The sequence below is a fragment of the Cibotium barometz genome, chromosome 60 (assembly GCF_041138505.1).
Source record: "Cibotium barometz isolate CiBa-2024 chromosome 60, ASM4113850v1, whole genome shotgun sequence".
NCBI lineage: Eukaryota > Viridiplantae > Streptophyta > Polypodiopsida > Cyatheales > Cibotiaceae > Cibotium > Cibotium barometz.
In genome coordinates this window covers 14074792-14100557 of record NC_141105.1, presented here as the reverse complement: position 1 = coordinate 14100557, position 25766 = coordinate 14074792, and the positions used below count along the sequence as shown (strand labels likewise).

Below are 25766 nucleotides of genomic sequence, written 5' to 3'. Positions count from 1 at the left end.
TTTGGCCCTATTGCTACCCTACTTATGCAAGAAAGCAAAACTCCTCAGGAGTTGAACCGAGTTCAAGGGTACAACAGCCTGGATGATGAAATTATGTATTATAATCGCAGGCTATGCATTCCCAATGATGAGGGGACTAAGGGTCAAATTCTGAATGAAGCCCATGACAACCTTATTGCAGGATATCCAGGTTTCATCAAGACCTACATATCTATAGAGAAAATCTTTTTTTGGCCTGGTCTAAAAAAGAATGTACTTAATCATGTACGTCAATGTCTGTCATGTCAGAAAGTCAAAGCCGAGAGAGTAAAAGTTACATCCATTAGACATCCCCAAGATGAAGTGGGAATGTATCAGTATGGATTTTATTATTGGATTACCTTCAGTGCAATCAGGTTACAACTCCATCTTCATGGTAGTTGATAGACTAACCAAAGTTTCCCATCTGATTCCAGTAAAAGAAACCTACACTGCAGTGGATGTGGCCAGAGTGTTCCTCAAGGATGTGGCCAGAGTGTTCCTCAAGGAAATCTTCAGATTGCATGGCCTACCCAGGAGAATAGTTAGTGATCGAGATCCGAAGTTCACGTCAAGATTCTGGACTGCATTTTTTAAAGCAGTAGGAACTTTCTTGGATCTCAGCACAGCTTACCACCTTGAGACCGATGGTAAAACAAAAAGGGTAAACCAAGTAATCGAAGATATATTACTTCGGTCATGCTGTGGCAGGAAACCCAAGAACTGGCTAATCTATCTGCACTAGTCGAGTTCTCTTACAATGCTTCTTATCACCGAAGTATCGGGATGAGCCTTTTCAAAGCTCTGTATGGACAAGATTGCTTAACTCCATTAACTTGGTCCGATCTATTGATTAGGGTCGAGATTTCCAGACAGATGCTTGATAACATGGAGCAGCAGGATGCAGTCAATTCGCAAAGATATAAAAGCTGTCCAGGATAGACAAAAAAAAACACATAAGAAGAGGTCAGACAGAGAATTCGAAGAAGCAGATATGGTCTTCATTCAAGTACGCCCAAAAAGAAGTTCTCTATCTCTTGGGAAGTACAAGAAGTTATCCCCCAGGTATTGTGGGCCATATCTGATTACAAAGAAAGTAGGTCACTTAGCCTACGAGCTTCTTCTGCCTCCTCATCTCAAAGTACATAATATATTTCATGTCATCCTACTTAAAAAGTATGTGTCAAGCCCGAATCATGTGCTTGATGATGAAATCTTAACTTCTTCAACCCAAGGGCAGATGGAACTCCAACCTAAAGAAATCCTTGATGTTTGAGACAAGGTTCTCAGGAATAGAATTCTGAGAGAATTATTGGTCAAATGGAAGTTCTATCGTTTTAAAGATGCCACCTGGGAGAAAGAAGCCGAACTATTGCCGGATTACCCCCAGTTTGCGAGATGAGGACATCTCGTCTTTTTCAAGTGTGGGAGAGAATGTAAGATTCCTCCCCAACCCCTGAAGATGCCCAGTATCTTCCCCTATATCAATTCCCTCTTCAGAATAATAAAAGATCTTATTTCTACCTAGAGAGAGAATATTCTAGAGAGAGATTATTCAGTTTTTAGATATTTTGGATGAAAAATTATCTCTTCTTATTAAAATAAATTCCCCCGAAATAGAAAATCAAAACGTATTTCAGAAGGTGCATTAAAAATAAATTATAATTTGTTCAAAAGACCTTATCCTAAGGGTCCAGATTTTTTAAAATTTTAGATTAAGGTTCTGAGGAGCCAATTAGATTAATCCAAATGTAGGGAGGAGATAAATTGAAGAAATCAAGAAAATCCCCCCAAAAATGAGTAAATACTCACATAAGATGAAGAGTGGACTAAGGATAAAAGGAAATACTAAAAAAATGAATTTTTGACACCTCTCAAAGTGGGGATTCCCCCTCATGAAGGAGGCACCTATTTCACATGTGTGGTGGAGTTTTAATCTCTCAAATAATGAGATATTTCATCTCTCCTCTCTCCTAATTCAAGTCTAGTTCCAAAAAGTAAGCTAAACTGACCCAAAAATGACCAAACTGATCTGAAAAATTCTAGAATCAGTTTGCTTGGTTAGAGGCTCACTTTTTCCTATAAATAGAAGCCTTCCCCTTTGTAGAAGCTTAATAGTGATTTATGCACTGTTACTCTACTCCTCCCCAGAGCCAAAAACATTGAATTCTTTGATAATTCACTTGTTTTTTGACTATTTCCTCTACAAAGAATTGGTGGCCACTCTTGATTCAAGCAATAGTAGAACTCTCAATCCCTCAAGCCAAAGGATAGCTCACAAAACTCCGTGTAAGTCAGAAATTCTACTTTTTTCTAATTCTATTCTATGGTTTTATGAATTCTTGCTTCTTTTAAATTGAAATTGGATGTTATGCCTTGATGGAAAGGCTTCCCCCTTCTCTTCATTGAATTCATCCCTTCTTTATCCAAGATGTGTAATCAATTAAATAGAGTTTAACTTTTCGTATTGTTTTCTCTTTTAAAAATGAGAATTGATTAGATTAGAGTGCTAAATTCATCTTGGGGAAAATTCTAAGTAGATTTAGAATGTAAAAATTTTACAAATGGTCAGCCATACAAAGGAGGTTATGGCAAAAATTTCTTAAATTTTATAGAAATAAGTTTTATCTTTATGTTATTCAACTATAAAAGTGTGATTTTCATTGGATTTAAATTCTATGCATAGAAAGATGCATATTGGATATTTTTTTATTATAAAAGTGTGATTTTCATTAGATTTAATTTCTATGCATAAAGTGATGCATAAAAGAATTTTTTTTTATCACAAAAGTGTTACTTTCATCAATACTGATTTCTATGCATAAAGTGATGCATAAAGGATTTTTTAAATCATAAAAGTGTTACTTAAATCAAGACTGATTTCTATGCATAAAGTGATGCATAAAAGAATTTTTTTAAAATCTTAATAGTGGTTTTTTCATCAATACTAATTTTTATGCATAAAGTGATGCATAAAAGAATTTTTTTTATTATAAAAGTGTTACTTTCATCAATATTGATTTTTATGCATAAAGTGATGCATAAAAGAATTTTTTTAATTATAAAGTGTAACTTTCATCAAAATTGATTTTATGCATAAAATGATGCATAAAAGATTTTTTTTCTTATAAAAGTGTTACTTTCATCAAAATTGATTTTATGCATAAATTGATGCATAAATGATTTTTATATCAAAATTAGGGTTCTCTTTAATTCTATGTTTAATTTTCATGAATAATCGATAAATGAATAAGTAAATACACTGCGAGAGAAAATTCTATTGTTTCATATTCACTCGGACATTAATGAGAAAATTCAGAAACCTATCGAAGTCAGAAATTAGATAAATTGATTAATTTATTCCTCATAGGAATTCGTGGATTAGTTTAGAAATCAGTTAAGTGAATATTCAATGAATGAAATTCAGTAAAATAGTGATTGAAATATCACTCCCTTTCGAGAAAGGTAATTCCGGAAGAACCTTACCAGACTCAAATCCTGAATCATGCTATGACCAAGACCAAACTCCTTCGTCTGTTTCAAGGAAAGACGATGTGACCAGTTCAGAAAAAAATACACTCAAATCACCCACCGAATTTGAAACTAAGTTGAGACCCTTTGAATTTGATCTGAGAATCAAGGTTACAGAATTCGAGGAATTCTGTTTGGAATTCAAACCTGCGATCTAGAAGTCTTGGATACGGATTTAAGATATACTCATTGTATTCAAAAGAAAATCAAAATTGAAAACTTACATAGAAACCCTATTTTCTTAAAGGACTGTCTTACACCAGAATGCTGGAGGGAGCATTTGGTATATGTGTTTTTCTAAGGGAAGTTCGGTTGCAACAGCTGGTGGGGAGTGTTGAAAGGACGGCTCACGCGCAAAAACTTGCCCAAATCTTGACCAGCCTTGGTATGGTGAAAAATGGTGTGCTGCCGGTACGATGGGCAAGGGCCGACAAAGCGGTCCAAGTGAAGTGCCAAGACACCTCAGGAGGAGCCTGGAGGGTTCTGACCAGGCGATGCACGGGCTCACAGTGCTTAGGACACCCATGCGTATATCGTGGAAGATATATATATGTATGATGACATGAAATTATGGAACTGGATGGAAATTTAGAGTTATGATATCTGTAATCAATAACTGTTTGGTCAATGGATCATTTTATAAGTTCGAGTTTAAAGAGGAGTGTGTGCGTATCTGTTTTCTAAAGCTAAAGTTAAGAAAGACGTTCAATTATGGGTGGGTGAGTACTTATCTAGTTCTACCAATTCCAGTGGTTGGGCGGTGGCTAACCCATGGGCCGAATGGGGTTAGGCTAGAATCAGTAGAATTTTAATAATAAAATTGTTTAATAGGAATACACTTAGAACTCGAGCAGTTATATAAAAGCTTGAAGACTTCTCAAACGAATAGATCAACGGCTATGCCTGATTCAATTAGGAAAAAAGCGTTGATTTCTTCAAGTTAAGTCTGTAATAGTTTTCCTTCTATCTGGTTTATTTAGATGAAGGTTAGTATTAGTCTCTTGACCCCGTTAGAAAATTTGTTAAGAAATTCAAAAAGGTGGAATCGTCCCCGTTTTTCGGGCATGGGAAATTTTCCCGGTTTTGGTTTTCGGAATGACCACCAGCTTAGTCTCGTGCCTGGACATTCGAGGGCGAGGCCCCGAGTGGGAAATCCTGCCCGCGTAAGAGGGAGGTGCTTCCGCTGCCAGCAAATTGAGAATCCGGTGCGCAGAGGGGGCAGTGGGATCCCACAGAATGAAGTAGGAACCACATCTTAATCTACATAGGAACCACATCTTAAGCTTGGTCTATCTCTTATGAGAAAGAGAAAAAAAAATTACCCTCTTGGCCTCCCTCTTGTGAGAAACTCCATAGGAACCACATCTCAAGCTTGTCCTACCTCTGTGTGAGAAAGAGAGAAAAAATAACCCTTTGGACACTTGAAAAGTCTTAATATAATAGTTATATTTAGATAATTGGCCTTAATCCTTTTGCTATAATCAATTTGTGGAGATTGCAAAAACGTAAGCTCTCATTCTAGGCTCATGAGTTCTAGCACCTTGTGCTTAGGAAGTGGCTTCTCTATTGTGCTCGTGTGAAAGTTTTTTTTTGTATATATGGATATCCCAAGCCATGGTGAACACACCTATGTAAACTATGTCAAAATATTTGAAGAAGTTATTTTTCCATTATCTATCCTGGTACACTTGAAGCGGGCACCATTTTCTTAAAGGAAATTATGTACAAACTTTGGCTTAAACCTTTGAGCCTTCCTTTGTCCAAATTTTTGTTTACTCTCCCTTTGCCCAAGGTTCCCCTCTCAAACCTTAACATTTTTGAATCATTGCTATAAACCAAATTTGCTTTGTTCTCCACATAGCCTTGTAGATTTGATTTTCTCCACCAAGATTTTGAGATTTCATTTTTCCAAATGATGTCCAAGCTCCAAATTCTCTCCTTGAAAGTGACTTCGTCTCTAATACAACCAATAGGTTCTCGGACAAGGAGAAATTAATCAACCACATTTTTCGGGGGGTTCACTACTATAAGTAAACCCTCTGTATCACGTGTGTTCAAGGCCTATTTTAAAAATCCCTTATCTATGAATTTTTTATGAATAAAACATACCCTTTTTCTATTCAACTTGTGAATACCCCCTTTAAATGGTACCCTTCTATATGTAAAAAATATGTTTAAAAAGGGATTAAAAAAACCCCTTCTATTGAACCCACGCGCTATGCTTACATATTTATGAGTGAAACCCCCCCCCCCCCCCCCCCCGAGTCACATTTATGCCTTCAACCATAGCTTGAATAGAAACAAACAAATTAAACAATCCAAGACAAAGCATGAACAAAGAGCACAAGACAAAGAGCATTGAGTGCAATCTACCCCCAATGTAAAGGCTCTTACTTCTCATGTGGGTATTTATCATATTATTTCTACATAATAGTTTTCTCTTTAAATTGGGCTTCTCTTTATAAATAACCATATGTTCATGCATATAAGGTGTGCATAAAATACATGACTAAGGCATGTAGGGCCTCGATATGTGTTAAGGCTTTTAAATAATGGATCACAAATGTAGTAGACCTAGGTAACAATGAACTTGGTAAAAAAAATATGACTTTGGGCTTGCCCTTACCATGAATAAAGATCTACTTAAAAAATAAGATGATGGTGGATAGGTCTGTCACAGTGGGTGTAAAATGATGGATTTGCTTGAACTATTCTGATCTTGCTCGACTACCATAGCTGAAGATGTGATGTGATGTTGTAGTAGCATTAGTTCTCTCTTTCCTTTGCAAAAGCTTTCACTTCTCTTGCATGTGCACTTAATGAATAATATTATTTGGATATACACTATTATACAGTTTGTGGTAATAAGGACGGTGTTTTACACAGTGATGGTGGTAGTAGTTTTGCTGCTCAAGTAGCATGCATAAGCCTAGAAAAATTTGGATAGTGAGCACACTCATTTGTCAATAACGGGTTGTCGGCTGGTCCCATCTACGAGATGGTTGTACTGTTGGTGGGCCACAAAAACCTCTTGAGCATTTCAAGAAAGAAAAGAGTCTACCTTGTTTTCAGCTTAAAGCTTAGATACCAAATGTAAGGCTCCCTTCTTGCACAACCCTAACCTTAGCCAAAATAGTCTCCATGCTAAAACATAAATCCCAAAGAAGTAGCAAAATCCCTAGCATGCCATACTTTCTTTTACCACCCAACCATTATATATATACCAATGGCCCCAAGCATCCACAGTGTGAAGTTGGTAGGCCATACACCATACTCATATGTTACATGTTTTTTAATTAGCACCCCCTGCTACACATGATTGGGTCTTTGGCCTACAATTGTCCCTGTTACCACTCCATAGGTTAATATGTTTCCACCCGCTCAACCTACCATAAGGCATTTTTCCATCTTACCCTCTCTCAAACGGGCACTTATCTTTTATAAGACGGCGCTAGAACATATAAAGCGGCCTTACCTTGATCTTAATGTCAAATAGAGAAAGTCTAAGGACTTTGTGTATATACTTGCTTAAGACTAGTAATAAAGATCATACCATTTTTAAGTTCAGCCAACCTAGTAGTCACTTGTATATATGTCATTTTTGACAAGCAATAGATAATCATTCCCTTGCAATAGAATACTTGTGAGCTCTTATCTTCTTTATTCTTGCTTGCATGCTTTCTTGATGGATGCATAACGTTAGATAGGTTTGTTTGTAGGTTTCCCTCTTACATCAGCTTCTTCTTCTTCCGCCACCTTTTGTGAGAGAACTATCATGAAGGCTATCTCTTTTTGCCTCCATCCAGGCATATGGAGCTCTTCCTTCACCCCATTGGCAAAGGAGCATTCTGGTGTGACAACGGAGTGACAAGCTAGCGTGACAACGGAGTGACGAGCTAGCACACCCACATCAGCAAGTTGTAGTGCAGCTCTAAGCCAAGGCCCAATGACACATACTTCGACAAGACTAAGATAAGATCTTGACATGAACATATTTAGTGACATTGCCTAGGTCTTAGCTCTAGTTATCTGTATATTTCAAGCTATTAGTATCACCCAATATTGCTTGGTGTTGATCAGGAGATCAAAAAACATAATATTTTGAAGCCTTGGGTGTGTTTTTTAGTTTTTGTTTTTTATTTTGAATTGAAGTTTATTTACATTAGTGCCTTCTTTAGAAGGGAAAAAACTTAAGATTTGCATGACTTTAGAGCCCCAAAAGACTTTCATTACATTGAGCTAAGGAATAGCTTAGAAAGCGTGACTAGGTGTGAAATTATGATTGCAAAAACATGAGCATTAAACTCTATTATGTATGGATTAGAGTGGGATATGTAATTTTTATTCATGCATTTCATGTTTTTTCATATTTTTTCATGCATTTTTTGAATTGGTAGCTTAGAAGCATGCAAATTCAACCCCAAGAGAAACATAGGCTTATCTCATAAAAGAAAGTATGTGAACCTAGTTCATACCAAAAAAATTAAACCTGGAGACGTGAGCATGCTGACATGAGCCTAGAGGTGTAAATGTGGAAACGTGAGCCTACATACATGAACTTGCATATATAAGCATGTAGACATGAATCTAAAGATGTGAAATTGGACACGTAAGCCTGTAGACGTGAACCTATAGATGTGAGCCCTAGAAAAACAAAAAAACGTGTCCAAAACTAGTTTCAGACCTACTCCAAAAGTACTAAAGACCTTTGATGTAAACTTGATCTAGACTAATTATTAAAAACAACAATACAATTGATTGTAGTGCATGAAACCACACTTTCTCTACCAAGCCTTTAATCCCAGCAACTCGCTATTGCTCCCCACTTAAGAAGGCTAGGGTCCTTTGGATCCACCTCAAGAAAGGAACTATGGGAAGAAATCAGCCACAACAAAATGCAGACTTGAACGGAGGAATAGTGGAACACATAGAAACAATAACCACCACCGCCCTCTAAGCCTCAGATTCACCAACTAGCTTTGTAAACAGCGTGGCCATAAATTTTGTGAAAAGTAAACCACCCTATTTTTAGGAAAAGCTCTAATGAAAGAGCGAAAGCAGGACCAGGAACCTCAGGGTTCGGTCGTTCTCTCCGAAAGTTATCCACCAACACCATAATGTTTCAAACATTTGGTGTTGATCCTGAGCTAGGTTAGACCAAGAACCGTAGTCAACAATCGAGACATGTCTCCTTTAATGTACCATTAGGAAACCTCAAGGTTTGCTCTCTCCGAAAGTGGTCAACCCATGTCCAACGCCATAATGTTTTAAACATTTGGGATTGATCCTGAGCTAGGTTTATCCCAAGCTAACCACGACCAATGACAAGTAGCCCAACAACCGCCACAGTCGATCGGACGTGTCTCCTTTAATGTACCATTAGGGACGAGCATTCTTCACAAACACCTAACAACAAGCACACATAGTGCACGCACGAGTCCCACTTTCCCTAGGAGCTCCATATAGAAGTGTCTTTACAAAGGAACCAAGTTCTAGGTCTTCCCTATTTTGGACGAGGGACAGGGAACACGGGCAAGGGTAAAGGGCCACAATGTCCAGGTACCTCAAACTAAAGGGATCCACAAGGGTATTCACATATTGTGCCCTTAGCCGAAAGCGAGTCTCTCAAAGCCAGGCAAGCGGGAAACCATATAAACTAATAAAAAAAGATTTTTTAAGGTTTGTTTGGGAATGACATGGCACCGTGGGCCTGCGGTGCCACATGGCATACATAACCCATTTTCTTTTTAACTCTTTTTTGGGTGATGATGTGGCACCCATCAATGCCACATAGCATTGTTGAGCATGTGATGCCATATTTATTTTTTAAGATTTTTTGGGTGATGATGGGGCACCCTATGCCACGTGGTGCACACAACCATTTTTTTCATGAATTTTTTTTGGTGATGATGTGCCATCATGGACTTGCATTGCCACGTGTCACATGCAACCCTAATTTTTGCTTTTTTAGGAGTGATGACATGGTAATATGGGCCTGTAATACCACGTGGCACCAAGTGCCACACGACACACAATCCTAATTTTTTTAAGATTTTTTTCACTAATAACGTGGCACTCGATGCCACGTGACACGCAACCCTAAATTTTGTGTGTGTGTAAACTTTAGACACAATAGAATCATGATCACTAACATGTGTCCAAATGCATTCAAATCATGTCAACTAATTTCAAATTGTACTCCACATGCATATTCTATAATTATTTGATTCTGATTTGCCATGATTATCTCAAGAATTACACCCATGACTCCTCAAAATCATGACAACAAATCTTCTTCTTCCAAATGCACAAATGCATGGTATTTTGACATTCTTTCATCATGTCTAAACTACTAAAGTCCACTCCCCTCAACATACATGCAATATTATACATGTGATTCTTCCAAGAATTAGGCCCGTGATTCTTATCTTTGCATAAGCACACTGACTTGGCTATCTCAAATTCCATAAGGAAATTTAAATGACCTACACACCGCCAGTTTTTTTTTGGGGGGGGAGGGGGGGGAGGGGTTTAGAGGGGGGTTGTGTGTGTGTGTGTGTGTGTGTGTGTGTGTGTGTGTGCATGTATGTGCATATGTTACCATGGAGTGTGTGCACGTGCAAGCGTGGGTGTGTGTATTTGCTGTGTGCACATAGGTACATGTGAATGTTTTTAATTTTTTGGCGTTTTGAGTTTTGTTTTGGGTTTCAAGTTTTTAATCATTCTCGTGTATAGGTGTATATACAATTAATAGGGAGTGCTATGCTACATATGTACAATGGGATTTTGGGGTTTTGTGTGGCTTCACTGAGCGAAGGCAGAGAGAGTTGCTTGCCCATCCATGACGAAAGCCTTGATGTCACTGCAACCAGCTTTGTTGGCACGTTTGAGTCTTTCCACTTCCACAGCTGGTGAGTTGGTGTTGCAACGTGACACACGGGTGTGATGGGGGTTGCTCGATGGTGTCATAAAAGTGTGTGCAGAGCATTAATTGAGGTTTGGCACCATGGGTGGCTCTTTTTTTATGGAAACATGGAGGGGTTAGGCCACTGCACATGAACAAGGTACTGCATCCATGGATCCCTCTGACTTCTCTAAAGATGGTGTCGCACATGAGTCCAATCAAAGGCATGGCTTTTAGTCTCCACTCCATTTTTGGTCTGGCGTTTAGTGGTGTGGTTACAAAGGCTTGTGGTGCGGATTTTCTTGACTTCGAAACCCAAATGTAGGGGTTCCTTTCATAGAAGTCTTGTGCTTCTAGCAGCTTGGTTGGGACTTAAAGATTGTCTAATAGGTCTATTGTCTTGCCACTAATCAAAGATGTTGTGTCTAGACCTCTAGAGATGGTCATGAAGTCTCTTGCTCTTGAAATCAATTATAAATAGATCGATGAGCCTTAAGTCATCTAGTCTCTCAAGCTACATCTCTTATTGAGATACTTGGTTCTAGCAATGCAATCCCGCATTATTTCACCCTCCTCTTGCTTGAGGTTATATATTTGTACGATGGAACTCCATCTAGATTCATTGGACGAGAATCCCACAATGAATGTGTCTCGAGACCTTGTAGTTTACCTAAAGCACCGGCATGCTTTGCCTTCAAGGTAAATTCCTAATGAACAAAGATTGGTGGAATCATCAATCGTTCCCATGGCCTCATAAATTTAATCGGACTTCTCTAGATATTGAATGGGATTTCCAACTCCATCAAACCTGGTCATCATCTTTGAGAAGTGGATTGTCTTTGTTTTTCCCAACTCTACGTCTCTAGATGCTATGTTTGTGACAACTCCCCTTCCCATTTCAAATGCCATCCCAACATGTCTTTTGTATATTCACGTGGTAGTGGAATGTAAGGGAGTGGTTGCATAAAACCCTATGTTTCAAGGTTTGGGATTTCTTGCCCCATGGGCTTAGGTTGTGAGATGCCCTTGAGGTCAAGACAAAGCCGTATGTTGCCAACAATCCCAAATTTCACCTCCAAGTTGCGCAAACTCTGTAATGCTTCACTTATTTCCGCCACATCGTCATGCTTGAAGCAATTAAGCCAAGTAGCTACTAACTTTTCAAAAAGAGGATCAAGATACGTTTAGAATTGTTTGGTCATGTCTGACAAGCCACCCATCGCTTGCAATTTCTACACATGTACATGCCATATTAAGTGTCCTAAATTATCCATTCTCTCATGGACAACCCAACCTCATTGACACCCACCTGATCGGCCAGTCTCATTACACATCAACACTTAATTTCCTATGTCAAACCATGTATAAGAGTCAAAGAAAGGAGACAAATTAGTGGCGAAGAAAGCGGTTTGTCACCTGAAGGAGCTTTTGCACAGACCCACCTTCTGTCCACAATGCCCATACACAATACCTACAATATACACATGTACTCTTTCCATTGTAGACACATCAATAGACACTGATATCTCAAGCACCTACATTAAGCCTCATCATAGACAACCGTCCACGCATATTTCTGGATGGGAAAATCGTAGCGGGCGTACGCTTAGTCCATGGTACTACCCATCACCTAGATCTTCCTCAAATCAATAGGAACCTTCCGTAAACTCTTCTTCAGTCCCACCACCCCACTGATCCATGGTCTCTATCCCCAATACTCGCTAACGCCAAATTTCTCGAGCCACAAAGGACACCCAAGCATATTTCTGGATAGGAAAACCGTAGCGGGCGTACACTTAGTCCATGGTACTACCCATCGCCTAGACCTTCCTCAAATGAACAGAAGCCTTCCGTAAACTCTTCTTTGGCCCCACCACCCCATTGATCCATGGTCTCTATCCCCAATACTCGCTCACGCCAAATTTCTCGAGCCACAGAGAAACCCAAGTCCATTTTTGGAAAAGTATGCTACCATGCATTAACAATCCAACGATCTTGACTCCCCAAGAAAAAGGATGTCCAATAAATGTCGAAGAAAGTAGCAAAGAGAGTCGGAGAAAGCAGTTAAGTGAAAAAAAACTTCGAGTTTTTTGGACTACACACAAGACACATCTAACACATCTTCCACCCATTGCCCATGCATGTCACTTGCATATATCACTATGGGCCACATCTCGTACCTCATAGAATGCATGCACACATGCACCTACAACTAACCTCATCAATACCAGATCCTCTAAGTAGATCACTAAATGAGAGGACCATGGTAGACATAAGCCTCACCCATGGTACAATCCATCGCCGGGAGAACCCTCAACCTTGCAAGTACCTCCAGAGAGCTTCAATGTATGCAACCTCTACTTCGACTACTTCTACCAACTACCTAATTTTGAAGGATCCCAACCATTCCCACAACAGAAGGAGAACGTATAAAGAACTTCTTCATCAACTATACCTTTCATGCCACCTCCACAAGCTGCCTACCACCAAGACTACCCAAAGATTCTCACCAACATACCCTGCTTCTAGCTATTGATTGATCCTGAACCATACCACTTTACCTTGCATGTCAACTTCATGGCATATTATGAACCATCCACCCCTTTCCACCCCGACAACTTCACCACCAACTTGGGTGACACGAATGGGTATAGCTCATCATTAATTGATTTACCAAGGAACTCAAGACTTTGGCACACTGCATGGAGCCTCACTCGAGCCACCTCGTTTCCCATTTCAAATATCTTTTAGCCCAAGCAAGCAATGCAAACAAACATTATTTTATTACCAAGGAGCTCTCATTAAGTCCTATGACATGCCTAAATGATTGTTCACTTGTTGATCATGTTTTCAAGCCAACATGATGATTCGATGAATTTTTGGGTCTCATCAACACTTGTGGTCTTTTTGTAAGATGTTAATGCAATCTCTCTCTCTCTCACACACACACACACATCCATACACCAACCAACAATCACTATCATACCTTGTGCAAAGTAAAAGAAACAGTGTAACAGAAGATGCAATTGGCATTGTTTAATTCAGCATAAGAACATTTGTATGCATTCTTAATATTGATTATGCTGGAGAATAATCAATAGTGTATGCATTCCTGATATTGAATATATATTTGTTGCATGCTACTTAGAAATTCCGTGAAAAAAAACATGAGAGAAGTTCCTGATACTAGAATACATGTACTATCTGACAGCTTTCTTGATTAAAAGCTAGCACAATCTAAGAATGAAGCAAAATTTCTTAACTGATAAGGTAGCGTGAAGAGTCTTTGTATAACTCCTTGATTGCAACTTGATTAACTCCATTTTACTCGTGTGAAAATTTGCATGCGAAGTATGATGCACTAATTACTTGGTGGGGTGTGCAATGCTGAAGAAAGCAAGCATCTCATCTTCCATGGGATGAGTATTTCCAGGGATAATGAGGCAATGAAGAGGAGGCCCGAAATCCACTGCAAGGAGATCCTTCATAGGGCCTGCCACAATCTTCTGTGTGGGATTGCCTAGCCGAGCCAAACCCACGCAGAGAGTGGTGTCATTGTAAGCTACCATGCAAATATCACCAATGAATGTTAGTTTTAGTGAATTTGTAAAGTGAAATGCTAATCAAAGAGGGGAGAGAGAGAGAGAGAGAGAGAGAGAGAGAGAGAGAGCTACACAAAAAACCCTAAAAACATAAAATGTGCAGACAATGCTATGCATTGAGAAACCTACCATCACCCTTTCGAGCTTCCTCCACTTCAAGCAATTGCTCCAATGCTGTATTGATCGTCATATACTTTGGCGGCTCGTATTCTTTCTTCCCTCTGTAGGCATTCATTAGGTCAAAAACCATTTGCTTAAAATTTCACTAAACTAATTAAAATCTCTTGCATTAGGATGTTAAAATTGGCCAGCATTCCGTCTTCAAACCATTGCCAACCCATACACAAGATAACAAAGCTTACCTACACAAAGACTCAAGCGTGGGCTCCTTAACTCTAATATCTACAAAAGTCATTATGGTAAAAAGCAAGTTGAGTCTAATGGCATAACTCAAAACGGTGACTAATTAATTTTAATTAACAAAAACACACTGTCTTTACCAAGGAGGCATAAACTGTGGAGGCCAAGAAGCCGATTGGACTTTATTTTGTCGTAGAAACTGTCTGGCCTCCATGTATCTGTGAAAAAAGGAATTGAGATAGCTTCACCAAAGCGGTATAGCTGTAATCCACAAGCACCAACAGCATTCATAACAGAAGCGTTATGGATTACTTGCACTTTCACACCCATTTTCCACGCCCGGACAACTAGATCAGAGTGTGTCGTTGCCCTGCCAAAGATTGGAGCCGTCAAAGGATAAGCCATTTGTTCCATACATACAGACATACATATATACCTACACACATCCATATACCTTACATACAGACACATACATACATGCATGCATGCATGCATCCATCCACACACGCATGCCAAACCATAGTCACAAGAATGTTTCGAGTTTTTATTTTATTTTGTTTCAAGGTACTAAACATTTTGTCCATAGACATTTTATCACTCGGGCAAAAAAACCCCAAGACCTCAAAAATAAATATATCAAAAAACTATTTTAAAATGAAGAAAGAAGGGAGAAATGAAATGAATGAAATGAAATGATATATTAACGTCTTCAAAAGGCCAAAATGACCTATGAGACCAAAAAGGTTACAACAATTGGTGGATCTGATACAATGTCTGTGTAAGAAAAGCTAAAAACAACTAACTGAAACTGAAATAACTGTGAGGAAAAGTACGGTACTAGGAGCTCCTAATGGATAACATCTGGGAGGAAAACTCTAGCAACAAAGGTAAGCATCGTACACATCACTATCCAAAGATGTCTCTCATCGGTCGATGGCAGATATCCTCAATGTCCTCCATGGTGAGTACTCTGACTGGACGTCTCCCATGCCATGCTAGTATGGTCCTGATCCTCTGATGTAGTCTCCGCCGGTGTCGAGATGGGCCTCTCATCTTGGGGCGCCTAGACCGCCCCAGCTCTATAGCCCGATCAATCAGTGTACCTCTAGTGCGGCTATACTCTGGGGCTAGCTGCAATGCCTGCTGGCCTGACTGCTCAATCTGAATGGGAGAGAGAATTAGGGTTAGAGATTCATGTGGGAGACATACACAGAGAGAGAACAAGGGGAAGAGAGAGAGAGAGAGAGAGAGTTGTGGGGATAAGTCAACTCATCAAGGAATGAGTGTGTGACTCCCCTATCACACATGTATATTGCACTAGTACACATAGTGCACTTAGTACATTAAAAGTACTAAGTGTACTATGTACTATAACTTATGGGCTTGTACACACTATAAGGGTGGGTATAATGCCTTTACCCCAAACAACCTCCCACTTAAAGGCAAAGTGCCCTTAAGTAAAGGAAAAGAAAAAATCAGCATGTACATGATAATATACAAGGCCATATCAAGGCTGAAACTGGCCTCATCCAATGCCCATCAAGTGTCTGCAATGAGCAAACCGCTCCAGAGGCAAACTCTTTGTCAACAGATCAGCCGGATTGTCATCCGTATGAATCTTAACAAGCTGAATTTGCTTGTTCTCTATCACCTCTCTGATGAAGTGATACTTCACATCCACATGCTTCGTCTTTGCATGAAAGACAGGGTTCTTTGCCAACTGGATGGCACTCTGACTGTCACAATGCAACAATGGAATATCCCCTGTATAACCCAAATCAACACTAACCGAGATAGCCATAATGCCTCCTTGCAAGCCTCTGTGGCTGCAATATACTCGGCCTCTGTAGTAGATAAGGCTGTGCACTTCTGCATCCTGGATATCCATGACACAGCACCTCCTGTGAATGTAAACACATTACCGGTAGTAGACTTCCGGTTATCTGGATGACCGGCATAATCCGAATCCGTGTAACCATGCACTAATGCATCCTGTTTGCCAAAGCAAATGCACATATCTTGTGTGCCCTTCAGATATCTCATGACACCTTTCACTGCTTCCCAATGCTTCTTGCCAAGGTTGGCCATATATCTAGAAACCACTCCCACTGCAAATGCAATGTCCGGCCTAGTAGCAACCATGGCATACATGAGACTGCCACAAGCTGAAGCATACGGAATCTTGGCCATATCAGCCCTGCCACTATCTGACTGTGGGCTGTCCATAGCACTGAGTTTCACATATGGAGGCCAAGGAGTACTAGTCTTCTTCCCCCCGTCCATATTGAACCTCTGCAAAACTTTGCCAATGTATTCCTTCTGAGACAAATACAACACATGCTGATTTCTGTCCCGAAGTATCCGCATACCCAAAATGTGATTTGCATCACCCAAATCCTTCATATCAAAGGTTTGATGCAGCCTCTGCTTCAAGGCATCCATCTCTTTACGAGATTTCCCAGCAATCAACATATCATCAACATACAAGATGAGGATCAATAGACTGCCATCCAAAGCTTTCTTGGTGTATAAGCAGTGATCTATGTCACTTCTCCTGAATTTCTGGGATTTCATGAATGTATCAAATTTATGATACCATTCCCTTGGTGCCTGTTTGAGCCCATAAAGACTCTTTTTCAGCTTGCATACAAGCTTCTCCTTTCCACTCACTGTATAACCCTCTGGCTGCTGCATATATATCTCCTCATGGAGATCACCGTGAAGAAAAGTAGTCTTCACATCCATCTGAATCAAGTCCAGATCATCATGTGCAACCAAAGCTAACACAGCTCTAAGTGTTGTCATTTTGACCACTGGAGAGAAGATCTCATCAAAGTCCACACCATATTCCTGCTTGAAGCCCTTAGCCACTAACCTGGCTTTGTACCTTGGCTTTGCATCAGGTGCAACTTTGAGCCTGTATACCCACTTGCATGGCAAAACCTTCTTGCCTGCAGGCAAATGCACCAACTTCCATGTTCCATTTTTGTGCAGAGAATCCATCTCTGACTTCATGGCACGCTCCCATAGAGCCTTGTCTGCCCTCTATAAAGCCTCCTTATAACATGAGGGCTCCCCACAGTCAGTAAGCATCAAGTAGTCAACCCCTGGAACAAACCTGTCAGGGGCTCTGGAGGGTCTTGTGGACCTCCGTACCCAATGACCATCATTTGCAGGTTGCTGTCCAGCCTGCATATCACCTATTGGTGGCTCCTGTTCCATGCCATAAGGCTGAAAAATCATGCCCGGTATCTCCTCTAACTGTGGGATATCCATAGGGATATCTTCTGCCATCTCTGGTTGTCCATTTGGACCATTTTCAGCACCATTTAAGGGCTGGTTTTCCTGCTGTAATGGCTGATTTACAGCCCTTGGTTGTTGTCCATGATGTCCATCATCATCAAAGATGACTCTGCCAAGCTCCTGTTGCCTTGCAGGCTCCTTATACATGCATGTTTCATCAAAAATGACATCATTGCTGCGTATAATCTTTCTAGTCACGGGATCCCAAAGTCTATACCCCATTTCACCTTTGTCACCATATCCTAGGAATATGCATTTATAAGACTTAGGATCAAGTTTGGTGCGCATTTCCCTGCGTATGTGCACGTACGCAACGCAACCAAACACTCTCAAGTGCTTGTATGACGGAGGCTTCCCTGTCCATACTTCCTCTGGCACTTTCCCACCAAGCCTCGTGTTAGGTGACCTGTTTATAAGGTGAACGGCTATCATAACAGCTTTAGCCCAAAAACCATGAGGTAATGCAGCATGTGACAACATAGAACGGACCTTCTCCTGAATGGTCCTGTTCATCCTCTCTGCTGTCCCGTTTTGTGGAGGATCATAAGGAGTAGAGAGCTCCCTCTCGATGCCTTTAGCATCACAAAAGTCCTGAAACTGTTTGGACATATACTCTCCACCATTGTCGGAACGCAAAGCCTTCAGTGTTTTGCCTGTTTGGTTCTCAACAAAAGCAACAAACTTTTGAAACACTGAGAATGTATCACTCTTCAAACGAAGAGGATAGATCCACACCTTACATGTGGCATCATCAATAAAAGACACAAAATATTTTGCCCCTCCCAAAGAAAGCTGAGGCATCTCACATACATCTGTATGCACAAGCTCTAACTGAGCATCTTTCCGTCCAAGAGCTTTCTTGTGGGGGCACTGTAGTTGCCTACCATATATACAATGCTCACAAAACTGGAAACTTGAAAACTTTAGAGAAGGCAAGTAACCCAAACGAGACAATTGCTCCATTCCTTTGACACTCATGTGTCCCAACCGGCTATGCCACATAGAGATTTCCGGCAGCTCGGTTGCATTTACGTTAGCATGGTGACAAACACCTGCATGCATGAAGTAAAGAGTGTCCACCTTAGAGCCTCTGGCAACAACCAGTGAGCCCTTACTAATCTTCCACTTTCCACGACCAAATGTGGTAACATAATCAGCATCATCAAGCTGTCCAGTAGAAAGCAGGTTCTTCTTGATCTCAGGCACATGCCTGACATCATGGAGCATAAGCTGTGAGCCATCTAAAAACACAAGCCTCACATCACCTCTGCCAAGAATCTTGCATGCATGGTTATCACCCAAATAAACTACTCCTTCATTGCCAGCAGTATACCTGACAAACAAGTCTCTGCAACCTGTGACATCAAAGGAGGCACTTGAATCAATGATCCATGAGTGCATACCATGACCACCTGTAAGAAGTGAATGGGCATCAAGTGAAGACGTGAATAGGACCTCATCCTCACTGTCACGTGCATGTGACACATTGACTTTTTCAATTTTGACTCCACTTTTGCCCTTTGGCTTCGCATCTTTGGCTTCATCTTTGTCTTTGTCTTTGCCTTTTCCCTTTTCCTTTTGATCATTTTTCCATTTATAGCATTGCTTTTTGATGTGTCCCTTCGTGCCACAATAATGGCATTCCAAGTCCTTTTTGGAGCGAGACTTGCTCCTTCCCCGTTCTTGGCTCTTACCCCTTTGCTGGGATCTCCCACGTGCATTCATTGCATTGGACTTTCCAACAGAATTATTCTTTCTGTTCATCTCTTCTTGAAGAAGAGCACCCTCAACATCTGCATATGACAGCATAGCATTCGAATTGCTACTGGCTGTCCTGAATGTGTCCCAACTCTCTGGCAAAGTGCATAAGAGAAAAGTGGCTTTGAACTCATCGTCCATTGCCAACTTTTGATTAATAACTTGGCTGACAATACCATTAAACTCATTTAGATGGGCTGCCATAGACGCCCCTTCCTTCATCTGAAGACCTATGAGTTTCTTCAACCAATACACTTTGCTTGAGGCACTTTGCTGGGCATACAAGTCCTGCAATCTCTGCCACATTCCCCAAGCTGTCTTCTCTTCACGAATGCTAAAAAGTAAAGAGTCTGACACAGATAACATGATAGTAGATCTTGCCAGCTCATCCATATTTTCCCACTCTTCAGCAGTAAGAGAAGCGGGCTTTACACCCCTTTCTTTGATAGGCTTGTGCTGCTTCTTCTGGAGCAACACATTGTAGCACTGGGTTTGCCAAATATCATAGTTATGTGAGCCTTCAAGCTTCTTGATGTGAAGCAATGAAGAGCTCTCACCTGTGGTTGCCATAGCAATATGCAACCTGTCAATGCCTGACTCCCTGCAAAATGTGCAAACACTGCACCAAAAGCACACAAAGTGCTCACAGTTGTTCTCCCAAAGTTTATCTCCCACTGCGGAAGCACAAATGCAACTTTTCTCCCACTGTATGTGATGAAATCACCAAAATCTGGTTGCTGCAGATTTAGGACAGCACCTTAAATGTGCTCTGTTGGCCTTCCAAAGTACTGTACAACAATACCAATTGCTCACAAATGATGTACCAAACCTGTACCGGCAAGTACAGCAGCTGAAATTGAACCTTTTCGTCACTCAAATCAGTGTACAGCCATGCCAAAACTTGCACAATGTTGTACCAAATCTGTACCACCAAGTACAGCAACAATAAATGCTCTCCTGGCTGTCCAAATGAGTGAAAATCAGACTTTTACAGTCCCGACCACTGCATACAACAGTCCCGAACAGAAATTGGGCAAAAGCCCCTTGACTGCAAGCTGATTTCTGAGGATTCAAGGCATAAAAGTCTTGCCTGCTGCTTTGCCAAGCTCAACAAGCATAAAATCTTGAAAAGCCCCTTGATTTAAGATCAATTTCTGATCATACATGGTACATTAGCACACATGAAGGCATCCAGAGTCTTCGCGATGCTTCCCCCTGGCCACATATACATGCAATACATAAAAGCCCCTTGATTTACAGGCACATTGAGTGCTTGACAGGCATCAACACATTGCCCAAAGCATCAAATACGAGTGCCTGCATGCAAATCAACCAAATCCGCACAAAAGCCCCTTGATTTGCACTGCAATTTGCTGCAATTTTGCCCGAATGTGCGATTTCTCACATCATACAGCATGTATGAATGCTTAATTGCACAATTACATCAAAAGCCCCAAATTTCGACATCCAATTTCCTGCAAATTGATCCTGATTGTGACCAATGTCACCCAATTTTGCCAATTTTGCTCAGAAATTGAGCAATTCGGCACCTGTACCTGCTCAATTGATTGAATTGATAAGAAATTCCCAAAATTGAAGGCAAATACCTCTTAATTTTTGAATTTCTCTGAGATTTGCACGCTGAATTTCTTTGTGTTGATGCTGTTGCAGAAAATCTGATGCTGTTGGAGGGCTCTTCAGGCGTGCTGCAAACGTCGTGGAGACAGAATGACAGGCGAGGAGTTCCACGGGGCCGAAGGCTGGCAGTGGTGCGTAGCCTTCCTTGCGTAGCTCTTTTCGTTGGCGACTGTCCCGGCTAGTTGTGCTGTCGTGGGAGAGTTGGCGTCTCAAGCTGTTGATGCTGCCCAACCGAGTCGGGAAGATGATCCCATGGGGACAGTTGAAATCGCCCAGCGATAACACGCATGGGCTTCGACGCTTGCTTGTAGACGTGGTTTTACGCCTTCGCCTAGTGGTTCACTACGATGCGCTCGCTCGCGCCCAGTTGCCGCCGCCCTTCGCCTACGTATCTTACGCCTTGTGGCCAGCCGACGACTTCGCCTTGCTGCCTCAGCCGTGTAGAGCTACACGTGTTTTCGCTACACGTTCACCGCTTGTGACCAAGCGTCTGACGTCCAACGGGTTGCTGCAAGCTTTCATGACAGGTCACGTGCATAGCGGATCCTGTCAGCAAAAATCATCAACCCTTTTCTGCAAACAGCAAGAAAGCTCTTGTAGCAACATGGGAACGCACTCTCAAATTAGAGGAATCTTGAAACCCTAAAACACAGCCTGCTCTGATACCAGTTGAATGGGAGAGAGAATTAGGGTTAGAGATTCATGTGGGAGACATACACAAAGAGAGAACAAGGGAAAGAGAGAGAGAGAGAGTTGTGGGGATAAGTCAACTCATCAAGGAATGAGTGTGTGACTCCCCTATCACACATGTATATTGCACTAGTACACATAGTGCACTTAGTACATTAAAAGTACTAAGTGTACTATGTACTATAACTTATGGGCTTGTACACACTATAAGGGTGGGCATAATGCCTTTACCCCAACACAATCTCTGGTCGAAAGAAGTCTGTAATCTGCCTCTGTAGGTGTCTCTCCCTCTCTGATCCCGTCCCTCTCAAGAGACCCTCTCTATGTCTACGAAGCTCCAGCAAGTATAATCCGAGGCATCTCTGATCCTGGTATCTCATGACTCTAGAAAGTGGTCCGAAACCCTCTCTAAACAGGCAGTGAAAACGGCCTCGTATCTCATAATAAACTGGACAATGACATATGTAATGTAACTCTGTCTCTGGCTCCATCTTGCACAGCTGACAAATCCTGGCCTCAGCTGGTACTCCTCTGAATCTGCCAGTCTCAATCTCTAGCTGGTGTGAGGATGTGCGCATCTGACTGATAGCACACCGTACCCCATGAGAAAGATGAGTATCCATGTAGCTGGGTCTAATCACAAACCCATCCTGCGTGAGCTGGAGAAGATGATCTCTATAGAAAGCCATCTTCGTACCAAGCTCCTGTGTCGGCTGTATCCATGTCCTCCTAGTGTCCAGCTGAATCAAGTCCTGCCTAATAAGTCTGGTAATCTCTGCCCGTGTGAGAGAGAGGGAGGGTGCATCCAGGGAGTACTGAAATGGAGGTAGCCTTTCCATACTAAAGCCATGCAACTGGAACCAAGCTGTCATCTGTGCATACCAACATGATCCGTCTCACTGTGATGCCAACTGTCGTGATGCCAACTGTCGTGAAGACTCCAGGGCTAAGCGAGCATATTTATCTCTAGGAAGAGCCCAAGTGCTATGTATAAAGGAGACTGATCGAGTGAGTGCCTCTACCACCAATGGGGGGGTAGCCATCTCTGCACGGATAATATCATGTGGTACGGAGGCCTTGGCCCTAATCATCCGGGAAATCATAGAAACCAAGGGCCTCTCCATATGTCTCCATCCATCAGTGCTACCAGCTCGGCTGTGGTGATCCACTAAGGGTCCCCATATCTCCACTCCATACAGCATGGCTGAAGTGACCAAAGTGTCAAAGAGCCAGAGCTTTGTTCGAGGTTCCTAAAACTGAACCTGCGAACACATCCTCTCTAGTCTCCCCAATGCTGCATAAGCTCTGGTCAATCTGGTCTCCGCTGCTCTCCTCAAGGAAAATAGTGGGCCACTGAAAACCACACCAAGGTAAGTATATGCATCTGTATACTCCACTGTCTCCTGACCATATGTAAAGGTGGGTACTAACCTCCTAACCCATTGTGCTGTGGTGTTAAACACCATCACCTTGGTTTTACCAAGGTTAACAGACAATCCACTGTCCTGTGCAAATGTGTGCAATGCATCCAAATGACGCTGCATCCCCTCTAGAGAATATGAGATCAGCACAATATCATCAGCATACAATAACAGCGGAATCCATGTCCCTGCTAGCTGTGCTCCTCTGTCACCCTCCCGCTCTACATAGTCTGAAACCTCATCCACGTATATCCCAAATAAGGTGGGAGAAAGGGGGCAGCCCTGTTTCACCCCAATAGTGGAGTGAACCAACTCAGATATACCCTGAGTAGTACGTACCTGTCCCACAACCGTCCTGTATAAAGCCATGATTCCCCAAATCAGCTCTGTGGGCACTCCCATCTCCCGTAGTCTGCGCATCAGTCTAGCTCTCAGTACTGTGTCAAAAGCTTTGCGGAAATCCACAAAGCAACAATAAATCCTCCTGCCATATAATCTGCCCTCCTCAATAATAGCTCTGAGTGTCAAGATATGGTCAAGAGTGGAGAAACCTCTCCTGAACCCTGCCTGCCCTGATGCACGTATGCCCTCTCTCTCTGCCCATCTACTCAACTCCTGCTCAAGAATAGATGCATATAATCTAGCCAATGTGTGACCAATCATGATGGTACGATAATTCCCAGGAAGCATGGGATCCCCTGACTTGAAGATAGGCACAATCGTGGACATATTCCAAGTCTCAAGAAAACCCTCACACATAGCTCGGTTAAACATCATAGCAATAAGCTCTGCAAGCATATCTCTGGCATGAATAAAGTGCTCTGCTACCAAACCATCATGATCATATGCTCTCCCAGTCCTCATCCTGTCAATAGCTTTCCTTACCATCTCAGCAGTAAAGAAAGCATATGTCTCTGGGCATGGCTCCGATGGGTCTGGCAGGGGCGGCTGTCCTGCTGCTGTGTACAGGGATGCTGCATACTCACCCCAAATCTCTGTGGAGGTAATGGCTGGTGATGGTGAATGCTCATGGAATAGTCTCCATGCCTCGCCTGAGTCCTGACTCATAAATAGCTGATACAAATCCCTCTCTAACTGAGCAAGATAAGCCCTCTTCTTCCATCGCACTAGGTGCCGGAAGGTAATCCGTGACTGTCTGTGAGTGGTAACACCCATGGGCACCTCTCTCTGCAATTTGATCCTCATCTCTCTACACTCCTCATCATACCAACTGTTCTGAGGCATGTTCCCAGATCGTCTCCGTGTAGGCTGACTATGGGGATATGCCTCTGATGCTGCAGCATGAAGCGTATCTATCAATATCTGAGTGAGCTCATCTAATGGCCGTCCCGGCTCCTCGGCACATAAGCGTCTGTATATCTCATCCGTGTACACGGTGTCAGTCTCCCTCGTAAAGGTATAACGAGTGTGTGTGGAGACCTGTCCCAATGGAGCGGTGCTGAACTGAAATGTGAGAGTGAAGGACAAGATAGCATGATCCACTGCTATTCCAACCGGCCTAGTGCCTACCATAAAATCCTGAAAAGAGGGAATGAGACTGGGCTGAGCCATAACATAGTCCATTGTACTAGCACCATGCCTATGTGGAAAGCAAGTGAAACCGCCCGATGTCGGGAATCTCTGTAGGCCATTCAGGATGGCCAATCCATGTGCAGTCCCCATGTCTATCAAATACCGCCCATACACTATGTTCCTCATCCTGTGAGAGTCTAGATAGGCCCATAACCCTAACATCAAGCTCCCTCAACATCTCCTCTGAGGTATCATAAAATACTGTCTGGTTATGGGCGGTCCTGGCATTGAAGTCTCCCAGGAGAATGATGTCACCATCCCTGGAGAACTCCCAAATGTCATCATCCAAAATAGAAAAGGGAGACTGCCCGCTAGGTGATGCATACACTGATGTACTAGGAGCAAAATAGCATATAGCAATGTAGAGATATCTGCCCATCTCTGCCCTCAGTCTAACCCACATGTACCTAGCCTGCTCATCTCTGCGGACTATATGTATCAGTGGCTGTAGCTCCTCTCTAAACAATACTGCCACTCCTCCTGAGCCCCGTCCTCTATGCTCTGAACGAGTCTCCTGTCTACAAGCTGTCTCCCATCGCCTAACATGTGGCATGGACTGTCCAGGAGCTTGATGCGTCTCACAGTAGAAGATGATGTCCCTCCCAGTGAAACTATCCTCAAAAGCCCCTACATCAAGACGTAGAGATCCATTACAATTCCAAGTAGCAACTTTGAGTGTAGTCCCATAGGTCTCGCGCCGTCATGAAGAGCGCCTCTCCATAATCACCACTCTACCATCTCTATAGAAGGCCACTTTCCCTTTCTCTCGGGCTGCCCTTATCTCTGGCATAACTTCTTTCATGTGGGCAAGTTGCGAGAGTGTGAGGTCATCTCCAAGGAATATTCCCGTCTTCTTGAGTGTAGGATGTCTTCTTGGAGAGAGAGAGAGAGAGAGAGAGAGAGAGTACTTGGGTACACACACAGGGTGACGTACTTATTTGAGTGTTA

At 42.0% G+C, this 25766-nt stretch overlaps 2 protein-coding genes across 8 annotated transcripts in view; both read right to left on the bottom strand.

Annotated features, from left to right (window-relative positions):
- COS1 (6,7-dimethyl-8-ribityllumazine synthase / DMRL synthase / lumazine synthase / riboflavin synthase) overlaps positions 1-25766 on the bottom strand; it is a 167171-nt gene that overhangs the window by 64036 nt on the left and 77369 nt on the right. The window lies entirely within an intron of this gene.
- Positions 13458-14820, bottom strand: LOC147605017 (putative diphthine methyl ester synthase). The gene is made up of 4 exons (XM_086793896.1): positions 14556-14820; positions 14418-14457; positions 14185-14276; positions 13458-14015 (listed from the first exon to the last, which is right to left on the bottom strand). The coding sequence occupies exons 1-4, from the start codon at positions 14818-14820 to the stop codon at positions 13819-13821; spliced, it is 594 nt and encodes a 197-aa protein (XP_086650022.1). The 3' UTR covers positions 13458-13818.